General features: G+C 51.7%; 1 protein-coding gene across 4 annotated transcripts; it reads right to left on the bottom strand.

The window, feature by feature from the left end:
* Window positions 1–7,216: 7,216 nt before the first annotated feature.
* On the bottom strand, window positions 7,217–11,894 carry ISG20L2 (interferon stimulated exonuclease gene 20 like 2). Of its 4 annotated transcripts, XR_005032154.2 has the most exons (5): window positions 11,756–11,893; window positions 10,300–11,139; window positions 8,178–8,378; window positions 7,571–7,715; window positions 7,217–7,490 (listed from the first exon to the last, which is right to left on the bottom strand). XR_005032154.2 is itself a non-coding variant. In XM_036922577.2 (4 exons), the coding sequence occupies exons 2-4, from the start codon at window positions 11,020–11,022 to the stop codon at window positions 7,377–7,379; spliced, it is 1,038 nt and encodes a 345-aa protein (XP_036778472.1). In that variant the 5' UTR covers window positions 11,023–11,434; window positions 11,756–11,894; the 3' UTR covers window positions 7,217–7,376. The 4 variants fall into 4 exon arrangements, 3 of the variants coding, with proteins under 3 accessions (XP_036778472.1, XP_036778470.1, XP_036778473.1); XM_036922577.2 differs by lacking the exon at window positions 7,571–7,715 and having other exon boundaries at window positions 10,300–11,434; window positions 11,756–11,894; XM_036922575.2 differs by lacking the exon at window positions 7,571–7,715.
* Window positions 11,895–12,083: the final 189 nt, after the last annotated feature.

The following is a 12,083-nucleotide window of genomic DNA, read 5'->3' as shown; positions in this document are numbered from 1 at the left end:
GAAGGCTAGGGCCTTGTCCTTCCAGTGACCTCCCCACCCCCACCCCTCCTTATAGCAGGGCTGGAGAGAAGGGCGGGTGGGGGAGGCCCCAGACTGACCTAGCCCTAATGGCTTTCCCTGGGCAGCATGAACAAAATGGGAAAAAGATGTGTGAGGTGGGAAGCTCTGATTTCCTTTCCCCTGCAGGCGCCAGCTCTGGAAAATGTTAGCTGTCAAAGAAAGACTGAACAGTCTCCCCGCCTCCCCCTGCCCGGTGCCCTCTACCCCATCCCACCCACCAGGGCCCCCCAGCCTGCCCGGATTCCAGGAGGCACTGGGCTGGTACCTGTGGGTTTCAGTTGGCTGCGCTGAGGACACCCCCCGCCTGTGTCTCCTCCACCAACCTGCGGAAGACATCCAGGGGGGAGCTGTGGCCCTTGGGGATCCACAGGGACTCTCCCTGGGGGATCAGAGGAGCCAGCAGCTCCTGGAGTTCCCCGTTGTCAACCTCCTTGCCACGGTCTCACACCTCCTAAATCCCAGGACCATCAGCCGCAGGTTTCCAGGTTTCCAGATGATCTGGGGGTTTTGTTCGTCTTCCCACGGGCTCACAGTAACTGGCCTAGTGAAGGAGCCCTCTTGAGTCCAGGACTCACGGGGGGGGCCCTTGCTGCTTGTGGGTGTTGTGGTCTCTGCGGGCCAAGTCTCCTCTTATAAGCTCCCTGATGCCCTGGTGCTAGGCTCCCAGGAGCCCCAGGGAATTGATTCCAAAGTGGGGAGGAAGCGGTCCCTGGCTTGGAGTGGAGGCTGTGCCTGGGGCGCTGGAGAGCGGGGCGTTCTAGCCTAGGAGGAAGCCACCAGAACGCTCTGCCTTTTCCCAGCCCGGGCCCCTCTGCTCCTGCCCTAGCTCTGCCCCTGCCTTCAGGAGTGCTCAGCACATCTACCCTCTGCCAGCCCAGCCCAGAGACCCAGCCGCAGCCTCAGGTCTCAAGCTGCTAGGCTGAGGTATCTGCTTCTTCCTCCCTGCTGATCCTGGGTGTGGGCTCCGTCTGCACCCCCAGGCCCCAGGGGAGGGGCAGTCTGCCTTCTTCCTCCTTTGGTTATGGTTTACATCCCTCTCGCGGAAAGTTTCCAAAGCGACCGAGCAGGATTCTACAGGGCAGGAGAGAGTGAAGAGCCTGTCCTTGGGGAAGCTGCCCCTCGCCTAAGCATGCCAGACAACTTAGGTCCCTGGAGCTGCTCTGCACCGCGACAGACTGGTAAGGGTCACCGCCTCAGGGCCCGACCCTAGTGCCCAGGCTTGGGAGGGGCAAGGCATGACTCTGAGCTCACCACTATGACAGTGCTTTCCATGTCCTGTTCTGGGCCTGTCTGAGGCCAAAGCTTTGCTCTTAAACACTTCAAAATGGCATTTGGGTGAGTCTGGAAGAGGATTAAGATGTGTTTGTCTTTCCATGCCAAATTCTTAAAAATACCTTCTCTCTCTACCTCACTCACCCCCAACCCCACTGCTCTCAAAATCCTATGCCTTCTAAATACCCTTTCAAAGAAAGCATAGAGCTGATGGTGTCCCTAAATAAAGTTAAAAGCCACACATAAAGAAAGACACAAACGAAACCAGCAAGTGAGCAGAACTCAGCGATGGGGGAACAGAGGAGAGTAGAACAAAGGGGCAGCAGTGAGGGGCCCGGCCACCATGACCCTCCCCTCAGCAGTGCCACTAGACATCACTTACCCATTTAGGCCCTGCCTGTAAGAGATCCTGGGACCCTGACTGTCTGCCCAGAGCCGGCAGCAAATCCCCACCCCTGACTGCACTTGGGGCCGCGACCTCTGAGGGTGCACGCATTCCGTGAGCACTCTGCTGGGCCAGGGTGTACAGGAGCCCAGATGAAACATTTGTTCAGGATCAACCACACCAAAGACCATCTGTGTGGATAATCTGTCCCGAATTAGGCCTCTTGCCACCTCCACTGCCAGCACTCCTGTCATCTCCTGCCTAGGTTACAGCAACAGCCTCACACTGGTTCTCAGTTCCCATTCTCTCCCCCTCACAGCAGCCAGGGGGAGTCCTTCAAACTGTGAGTCAGTTCACACTACTCTGTTCAAAACCCTGCAATGGCTCCCCATTCCATGCGGATCTAAGCCCAAGTGTTTACAGTGGCCTGCAAGTCTCTATGTTAATCTGCTTACATCTCCCTCTCTCACTGACCCCACAATGTCACTCTCTGCTGGGCTCCTTGCTGTCCCTGAGTACACCAAGCACACTCCTGCCTCAGGGCCTTTGCACCTATCACTTTCTCTGGAATGTCCCTCCCCCAGATAGTCACATAACTGCTTCCTCACTTCTCTCAGGTCTCTGCTCAAATGTCATGTCCTCTGGGAGATCAAATAGCCAGTCTAAAATCTTTTGTACACATACACCTGCCTTATCCCCTTCCTTTTCTTCATGTCACTTATCACTCCCCTCTATGACGGAAGTAGACTTTGCTGGCCTACAATGGTCTTGCATGTGGTTGGTGCTCAATAAATGTTTCTTGAACAAATGAATGAAAACTAAGAGAATGACTTCAGCCAAAATCAACAACCTAAGGCTGAAAGAAATGTTTGATTGTGTCTTTCACTAGTATGCTTGCTCTTGATTTAATCACTTATTTAACAGTCCTTGATGGGTACAGGAAAGAGATACTCTGACAAAAAGCAGGTCTGCCGACTAGAGTGACAGAGCACTGTGAGGCCGTGACCGCTGGCTGGGGGAGCTGAGAACTCTTCATTCTTCTCAAACATGCCACAGCCACTTTCTTAGAAATCCAGCTCTTTAAGGCTCTCACCATCTGCTTACTGCCTCTTCCACACCTTTTTACGGTGTCTGCCTACTTCAGGTCACTGAGGATCTAGCTCATGCTCCCAATTTTCCCGTTTCTAATCCTGCCGCCAGCTGCCTGGAGGCCTCCAATGCTTACTCAACAGGTAGCTCTCAGGATCTTGACTCCATGGATTCCAACAACTTGGTCTCTGTCTTGGTTCAGACATTCACCTCCCAGATCACACCCTATCCTCCTACTGCAGCCCACTTGGCCCCAACCATTTAAATGTTCCGCTTCTGTATTTGGTCTGCCAAACGATGCTAGAAAAAGCATGACAAGCAGCTTGCAGAGGCCCTGCAAATTCAGGTTCTGACCTCAGTCAGGAGCTCCTCCACCGCTCAGAGGCCCTGCCTGGTCTCAGCTCTCTCTCCCACCTTCTCAGTGGCTGCTCCAAACTGTCTTTGTTCTTTCCAGTTTCCCCTTCATACTCAGTAGATCTCTCTGCCTGCAGTTTAATGAGCAATCAAGGCCACTAGGTGCTAATCACTTTATCCCACTGCCAGCCAGGAACACATCCACCTGCCCCACTCTTTCCTTTCAGTCCCAGAAGAATGTGCCCCTACTGCTGGCCAAGGCTCATCCCGTCCCCCTACTCTTTCAGGATCTGTTGTGGCTTTCACCTGCCACTTCCTCAGCCACCTTACCTACTGGCTTCATCGCATCTTTGGACCTCTTACCTCTATAGTGACCCACATCTCCTCTTCAGAGTCGAGAAAAAGCAGGCCACACCCACTTCTCCTTCCTCACCTCCAGTTTATTCTCCAGCCCACCTCAGTTGAGCTGCTGCCACCCTCTCCACCACCACCACAGACACTGTTCAGGAGGAGGGCACCGAATAGCTACAAAAAAAAGATCCCTTTCTTTGCTTTATCTTACCAGCCCTCTCCATGGTGTTTTGTACTATCTCCTCCCCACTGGAAAGTCTCCAAGGTTGTCCTCTTATCTGTCCAGTAGCCCTTTCTTAGGCCTCTCATCCTTCAGCATCTTGTTAAGTACGGGTATTTCCAGAGGCTTGGATCTTGATCTTCTGTCCTTCTTTTTATACCTTTATATATAAAGGTCTCATCCCAATTCCATCGGTCCACTGTTGTCCCTAAGCCTCAGTTTCCAGCCCCAGATCTCCTACTCTGCTGAGTTGCTGGCTGTGTATCTTCGTTTGGGTACCTCAGGCAGCCCAGTAAACCCCATCAATACCCAAGCCATCTTCCTGAAAAAATCTGCTCTTCTGCCACTTGGTGGCAGAACTTGGTGGCCACTGCTGCCTGTTCACGGTAATTCAGAAATATCAAGACAACCTTTATTCCTCTAGCTCTGATCTCTTCAGTCTTGTTAATTCTCCCCCCTCAGCGATGCTCATATGTGTCTTCCCATGTGATGGATTCAGGCCTCCATCATTGCTCATCTGAACAATTCAAACCGAAGAACTCATCTCCTGGCCCTTCCCCAGTCCAGCTTCCATCGTCTTCCTAAAACACAAATCTAATCACATCACTCCCCTGTTTTAATCCTTCAGTGGCTCTGGACAGCACTTGCCACAGCACACTGAAATTAGTTCACTGGTTTCTCTTCTTTTGTTTGCTGTAAGCGACTCAGGAGCAACGACAGTGCCATTTCCCCAGTGCCAAACAAAATGCCTGGCACATGGAGGGTGCTTGATAAATACCTCAGTGAAAGGATTCAGCCTTACCAGACGCCACTTGGATGTGTTAACAGCAGAGTGGGGTAGCGGTTAAAAGAAGAGGCCAGACAGGCAGACTGGGCAGGTCTGAGTGCCAACCACCACCAACCTCCAGCTGTTGGCCTGGGGAAGATCATACCTTTTGTCAGCCTCGGTTTCATCAACCCTTAAATTAGCACACCACCACCTACCTTACAGAGAATGGGGCAATACACCTAAAGGACTTAGCTAAGTGGCCCACAGGGGAACAGGCACTAAATGGTTGCCATTTTTCTTATTAATGACAGCAACCATCAGTTAAGCATCAAAGTTAGAAAAGAATCTAATGCTAGAACCACTGAAGCTCCAAGACACAAATTAACTTGTCACAAATTTAGTAAGTGGCAAAATAGAACTCGAAACCTAGTATCAATACAACGTAACTTGCTGTGCTACCAGCAGCCGAAAAGTGCTTTGTGAACAATACACAGACTGTTAGATGCAGGATGTTCATGGATGTACTTGGCTAACTACGTACATGGGTATTTGTCTCTCTAATCGTGGACTTGGACTAATGTGCCTTGGGGCAGGTTCCTAATTACAGTACTGTTGATCTTTCCTATCAGCTGTAATCATGTTAAACTAGGAATCAAATGGTTCCTCCTTGGAGCCTTCCATAGATCAGTGGTTGTTCAGAGTGGAGAGGCAGCCACTGTCGTCTGAAATTTCAAAATATACTCCTTTCCCCTTTTGAGAACCACTTTGTTAAATGAAGTTTTAGCGTATGCAGAGTACCTTTGGCACATTGTGCTATGAAAAGAATGAGTATTCTTTGAAGAGCTTGTATTTTGTTCTGCACATGCTCCATTCTGAAGGATCTTAGATTTAAGGCACAACGGCTTGCTGCCTGGGATTCAGGTGGTCATCTGCAATGGGCTTGTCTGCCCCCTATGATGAAGCCAGGACCCTGGGGATAGAGCAGAGGAGGGGACTGAAGTACAGGGGACCCCCAGGCATCCTCTCAGAGCAAGCTGGGCCCTGGCCGGAAGATTATGAGAGAAGACAGTTAAGAAAATGGCTGCAGGGTCCTCTGGGCCCCCAGGTTCTTTCTGGTGAGCAATAGTACCACTGAGCTCTTTGCAACATTGGACCAAGACCAGGTGCCTTCCAGGACATGCAAGTGGAGAGTGAGGTGGAGCATAAAAGCCAGCTGCTGCTTTACCAAGATAGACACAAAACCAGGTTTGTCTCAGCCAAGTGCCCTAAAAGCTACTCAAATCGGTTTTCAGCATCTGGTTTATTGATCACAATGTAACTGAGGCTTGTGTAGTCATGTGTATTCCCAGTTTTTGGTGTGGCCTTCCCAGATCATTCCTTTAGAGGTATGTTAAGGGTACCCAGCACCTCTTTGCAGTGCCATGGACATTACCTATGTTGGGCTCAACAGGAACCAACTTGCTCAGAGCTTAACAGCCGCCTGTGCAAACAGATTCTGCGGTGCAGGACATGGCAGCAAGACCATGTGTGGGGGCCACTTTGGCTGCAGGCAGTTCCCTTTTACTGGCAGCCCTGACTGTGACTCTGGCCCCAGAGCCAAACCAGCCACTCAAGAGGGAACAAATCCTGGTGTATACGAGGAGGCTGCATTCTCTCAACACTGAGTGTGGACAGTGATCCCAGGTACAAGGTCGGGCCTGTGACTTACCTTCCCAAGACGAGGGTGTGTACCACTGAGGAACAGCTGGCAGGAGCGACCAGGCTGGCGTCACCAAGTACCCTTCCCCCTCCATACCCTCTGTCCCACATGCCCACTCTGAGTCACTCTCCTGGTCACAGCCTCTGTGTGAAGGCGTTAGTACGGTTTGGGGTATCACCTTAGGCGTGTGCACTGACGTGCCGTAGGGATGAGGACAAGGCACCAGAGCAGAGCACATGGCTTGGTGAGTGCTTCTTGGTGACTCTAGCAAAGGGCCCACCTAGTACCATCCAGAGGCCCTGAACCCCCTTAAAGAAGTAGGCCTCACAAGACCTGTGACAAAACTATTAAACGTGAGGTTAGAAAGAAAACATCACACAATTATTTTTCCGTTATAAAAATTTATCAAGGGAATACTTTGAGTTTTTAGAGACTTGGTTTAACAAAGACTAAAACTCATTAAAACACTATTTTTTTCAACCTACCCAGTGGGATCTAAATTAAATAAATCCTCCATTACTTTAGGAAAGAAACTGCTTTCCTAGATGAGAAAAGTCAGTTTCCAAATCGTCCTCGCTTTGCCTCCACTGCTGTGTAACCCTCAGGAGAACTAAGCCTCGCCAGGGGCAGCTCCTCTGGAAGTCAGTGTGGGGAGAACAGGTGATGTCCTGACACAGACCAGACGCAGACTCCGGGCCAAAAGCAGAGTTGGGGATGTGTAACACGATCACGCAACTTATCGGTCAACCAGGATACCTTGGAGCACGAAAGAGCGTGCTGTCAACTACTTGAGAACAAAGGCATAAAAGGCCACAAACGGCCACCCTAGTGGTAAGGCAGTTTGGGAAATGACATTTCCCAGGATGCCCCACCCCTTTTGGTCAAAAGGATCGATTGGAGCAGAGCACCTTGGGACCTGTGGTTAGCACCATCTAAGAGGTAAACAGTACAGGGCCAGGTTGTGACATGGAGGCTTCCTCCTTTCACAGGACACGTGACCAGACACAGACCACAACACCTGAGGTGTAATTTCAATGGATATTAAGTCTGGGGCGGAGCCCTCTCTCCCCACGAACAAGCTTCCCAAGGTGTGCGGCCGGTAGAGCGTCCTCTGGTCCGCTGCCTCTCCTTGGGGCAGTGCTGCCTCTGTCTCCCCACATCAGCATCCCCACCGCTGCTAGTCTTCTGGGGGATTCTGAGCCAGGTGCTGTTCCCACTCGACTTCAACCAACTTGTACAGCTCCATGGTGGCCTGAGCATCTTCCACAGAGGAATGTCCACTTTGCCCAACCTGAACAAGGGAGGAAAAAGAGATGAAGCTACAAGAGACTGTTTCTTCCCTTCCCAAATGGCTCCTCTCAACCCCCTTACATGGTGTTGCTTCTGCAGGATTAGCAGGCTACAAAGGTAGAACTCTGGGGTGACCCTACTTCAGGAGTTCAGGGTTCAACTCCCATGCTACTGTCTGCTTAAATCCTTTCTGTCGCCACATGTATGTTCCAGATTGTCCTACATTCTGTAAAGACAGAACAATCTAGGTCACAGACAGGCCCCTGAGTCTCCCACCTCCCCCAGTTCCTTAACTGTTCTATATATGACATGTGCCCACACCTTCCTGCCAGGAAGGCTACCCTTCCTTTGAGTGCTAGACATGTGAAATACATGAGGTCCTTTGCACCCATGTGATCTTTTAGATCACCGTCACTACCTGCTTTCTTCTTTTCTTAGTTAGGCTTTAAGGCTTTTTCCCTTTTCCAAGTACCCCCTGGAATACCTGGGAGGTAGGGAACAGGAATTGTCATCCCTAAGCACAGATGGAGACACTGGTGGGCCCCTTGCCCAAAGCTCTTCCCAACATGGAAGCCCGAATGGATCTCTACAACCAGAGGAATTCTGGGGTTGGAATCTCGAGCAAGGCAGCCAGGAGGGCCTCCACGGTGTCCAGGCCGGGGGAAGGCAGTACTAGGGGAGACACTACCTGGATGTCGCGGCTCAGCAGCTCCTTGGTGAGACGCTTCAGGGACATGGTGGCATTCTCCGGGCAGTTGGCCTTCCGGTTGAGGAGGGGGATATGGGAGGTGTCACGGGTGAGGGACTTAGGGTGGAAGTACTGAAGGGCTTTGAAGTCGTTGTGGATGGCATGCCCCACCACTATCTTCCCTGTGAGTATCTTCAAGATCTGCAATAGTGCAGAAGAGGAGGTGGTGAAGAGGAGGACTCTGAGGTGGAGCCCCTGCAGCCTGAGAGCCCAACATGGCCGCTGGGCCCTCTAATTCTTTTCACCAACTGTCCAGCTGCCTCACCTTTGAAATGCCCTCTCCCGTTAAGTTTTCTTTCACCTGAAATCCATCTCCTCTCTCTGAGGTACAAGTTGGTCGGAGCTATAACTGTGTTTGGATTTATAATATCAGTGGCTCCATATCTTCTCATTAGTTTTCATCCCAAGGACAGATTAATTTGCCTCTGGTCCCAAATCACACTGCTGCCTGAGATGTTCATGTAACTAGTTCAGTTCCAGCTGGCTGCTTGAACTCCGTTAGCCATTATCATTATGCTGGCCTTAGATACAAGGCTGCAAGGGGTCAAAGATGGGCTCCAGGGATGTAATGGGAACCCTGAGTTACATATAAATAGTATGTACACGGGGTGCTTTTTGGGCAGGATGGGGGAGTGCCTGTGGCTTTCATCAGTCTCTCAAAGGGTCTATAAGCCACGAAAGATCAAGAATCACTTAGCGACTGAGGCCTCGGAGGAAAGTGATTCAGTGACCCATGCTTGTGCAGGAAGTCCATCCCGCTGCTTTAGAGCTCCTCCTGCTCATAACAGGGTATTTACCAGCTGGTCAGGAACCTTATTCATGAGTCTTGGAACCAGATAACTTCTGACCATTTCAGGATCTTCGAGCATGAGGACATACCACCAGTGAGGGCAAACAAAGAACCTGCTGTGCACCCTGAAGGCCATTCTCAAAACGGGGCTCCAAACCGGTTGTGAACAAGAGTAATGGCCTGGAAGCACACTTGGCCTCCCAGGGGACCCCTTGGGAGAGGCCAGACTCGTCTGGATATATCTCAGCTTGGGCACTGGGGAAGTGTTTATAGTGACAATCAACTAGGTATTACTTGTTCCTGATTTCGCCTGCAGTTTACTGACCACAACACCTTTACTTTGCACTAATTTCAACACCTACCCTCGTTAACGCTGATTTGCTCTCAGACCCACCCCAGCTTCTGCTTCACCCAAGCCTTTGCTCAGCTCTACCCCTTGTGTGCAGGACGGTCTTCCACTTTTCCTTTCAAGGTCTTTCTAAAATCCAGCTGTTTTACCTGAGAAATCCCCACTGAGTGTTCAGCATGTAAGAAATTATTGGACTTGTCTGAGCAAAGAATGCAGGGCTGACATTACAAAGAAGTGGACCAAGGGCGCCCTCTGGAGGCCTCCAGAGACCAGCTGGTTCCCCTCTCCGCTTCCTTCCTCTGCCTCTGCAGGCTCACTCAGCCTCCTCGGTACCCACTTGTGCTCCCAGTATTCAGCACAGGGCTACAGTGAATAGGCTTGCTCACGGACAGAGATGAGAACCCCTACATAGCAGCCCTGTGTCTTATACCCCTTCCCTGTTACACAAACAGGCCCCAGCTCCTGCCCACTTTCTGTCCTCTCCTACAAGCAGCACTTTCCGCAGACTACTTCTTGCTTGGGAGGCCCTCTTTACCTTTCCCCTCTCAGTCCTAGACTCCAATTCAACAAGGCATTCCCAAATTGAGCCCATTCCCCCTGACACTCATGCCTGCTTCTCTGTCTCTCACTGACTATTATTTCTCCATGCAGATTCCCAGTTCCTCAGGTGAGGATTCCACCTGGGACCTAAAATGGGTCTTAGCTAATTAAGTATGTTAATTACCAACTTATAGTAACTTTCCAGACTTTCACCACTCCTTACCCCAATAGGAACATTATCTGATATTCTACTCTGTCCTTCCCTCTCTCCACAAAATCCTTTAGTGCCTTCTCAGGATGATACCCTCTGCTGAAAGTTGATTTGGACCTCTCCCCCTGACCCACCTTGCTACCAACATGCCAACAGACCCCCCGCGTCTCACCTGGCTCTGAGCAATCTTGAAGGGGGTAGCATTCACCATGTGCTGCTTCCGGATACCACTCCACCTGGTCCGATAGTCCACAATGTGGCAGGGGGGACGGATGTACTGATCATAGAGTACATCTCCGTGGTAGCTGACAATGCTACATCGAGCCAACGAACTGACATGCCCCTTGGGTCCTGTGCCCACCATCTCACAGTCAATTGCCACCATCTTCCAGGATGCTCCAGAGAATTTATTCTCTGAATGAGCTTGGGTGGAGTTCTGTGGGGCATTCTTCTGAGGGCCCTTCTTCTGGGAGCCCTTCTTCTTGGGGCGAGGTGGGTGTCTCTTAATCTTTGGAAGGGCACTCTGGAACTCCCCCAGCAAATCTATCTTAGCCACAACGGAACCAGCCTTCTGTGAAGAGGCAGGGGTCAGCCAAGGCACTGCAGCTTTCTTGTCCAGGGACTGATCTGACCCACTGCTCAAGGCAGTTGTCTTCTTTTTTTTTGGAAAGGAAGGGACCTTCCAAGTGCCATCAGCTTTAGGAGTTTCCCCTTTCTTTGGAGGTTCTGAATGTAACTTAGGCCCTTTACTAGGGGGTTGGTTCTTCTTATTCAGAAAGCCTCTACGTTCCAACAGCCGCCGCTTCTTGACGAATTTTTGGTGCTTGGCATTCCCCTCAAATGCCTTTTTGGGGGGAGGTTGATCAAAATCCAGATTGAGAAGTAAAGTAGACATGAGGACAGTGGATGGTGAAAGAGCAGTTGGAAAAAGTGGCTCACTTATGAAAGGAGGATAGAGGACTCATCCTCTGCTGAATCCCATGGACCAACATCTGGAGGTTTGTTGTATACCCTGAGGAAGAAAGCAATCCTGATAAAGGAGCCCATAGGCCTAGGAAACAATAAGACCAGACCCATCTCCTTAGGTCTTAAGAGAGGAAAAACATCAGGGACACCTCCCAGATAGAGGAGGAATGAGTCTGTGATGTGAAATGATCGAAGGAACATTGTCTGAGCCAGGAAGCCCGGATTCTAGTGAAGCCCCACAATTCACCAGCTGTACAGTCTTAGGAAGGTCATTTCCCCTCTCCAGAAGTCTCACTTGTAAACTGAGGGGTTGGCGGGCCAACAAGCTCGAACTGATGAGCCTGGAAAGCCGGAATAGGTTAGTTCTATCATCTGTCCAGGGAGGCAACGTCTAAGTATGCTCGAAAGCAGTGACGGGAATGGCACGGATGCCCTCTGAATTACCCAGACACCGCCAGCGCAGGTCCCATGAGTAGATAGACAAATCCCAGCCCCTCGTCCAGATGGGGGAAATCCCCATGTTCATCTCACCGAAGTCTCCGAATAAAGGGCCCTTAACACAGTTCAGCAAGGGGAAACCGAGGCTTGGAGCAGCCCACCCCGGCAAGCACACTTCGGTGGTCCCGCGCAGGAGCCGGCCCCCACCTCGCTTACGAACCTACCTCCTACAAGAGCCCCGCTACGACCGGAAGCGCCCGGAGCCCGAGACGGAAACTGGTGCGCGCCCACGAGGCCCGGGACGGCAGGCGCGTGGGTTGGAGCGCGCCCGTGGTCGGAGCGCGCGCGCCCGCGCGGCCCCAGCTGCCCGGAGCGAAGCCAGGGATTCCGAGTGTGTGAGCCGCGGCGGGGGCGGCGGCGGCGGCGGGATGCGCTCCCCGGCCCCTCTGGCCCGGTGGAGGTACAACTCGAAGGTGTGGCGAGGCCGCGATCAGCAGCAGCCGCAGCACGCCGGGTCCCCGGACCCCCGGACCCCCCGGCCTCACTTCCGGA

This window comes from Manis pentadactyla, chromosome 19 (genome assembly GCF_030020395.1).
Source record: "Manis pentadactyla isolate mManPen7 chromosome 19, mManPen7.hap1, whole genome shotgun sequence".
NCBI lineage: Eukaryota > Metazoa > Chordata > Mammalia > Pholidota > Manidae > Manis > Manis pentadactyla.
The sequence above is the reverse complement of the archived record's forward strand: the minus strand, read 5'-3'. Positions and strand labels throughout refer to the sequence as shown.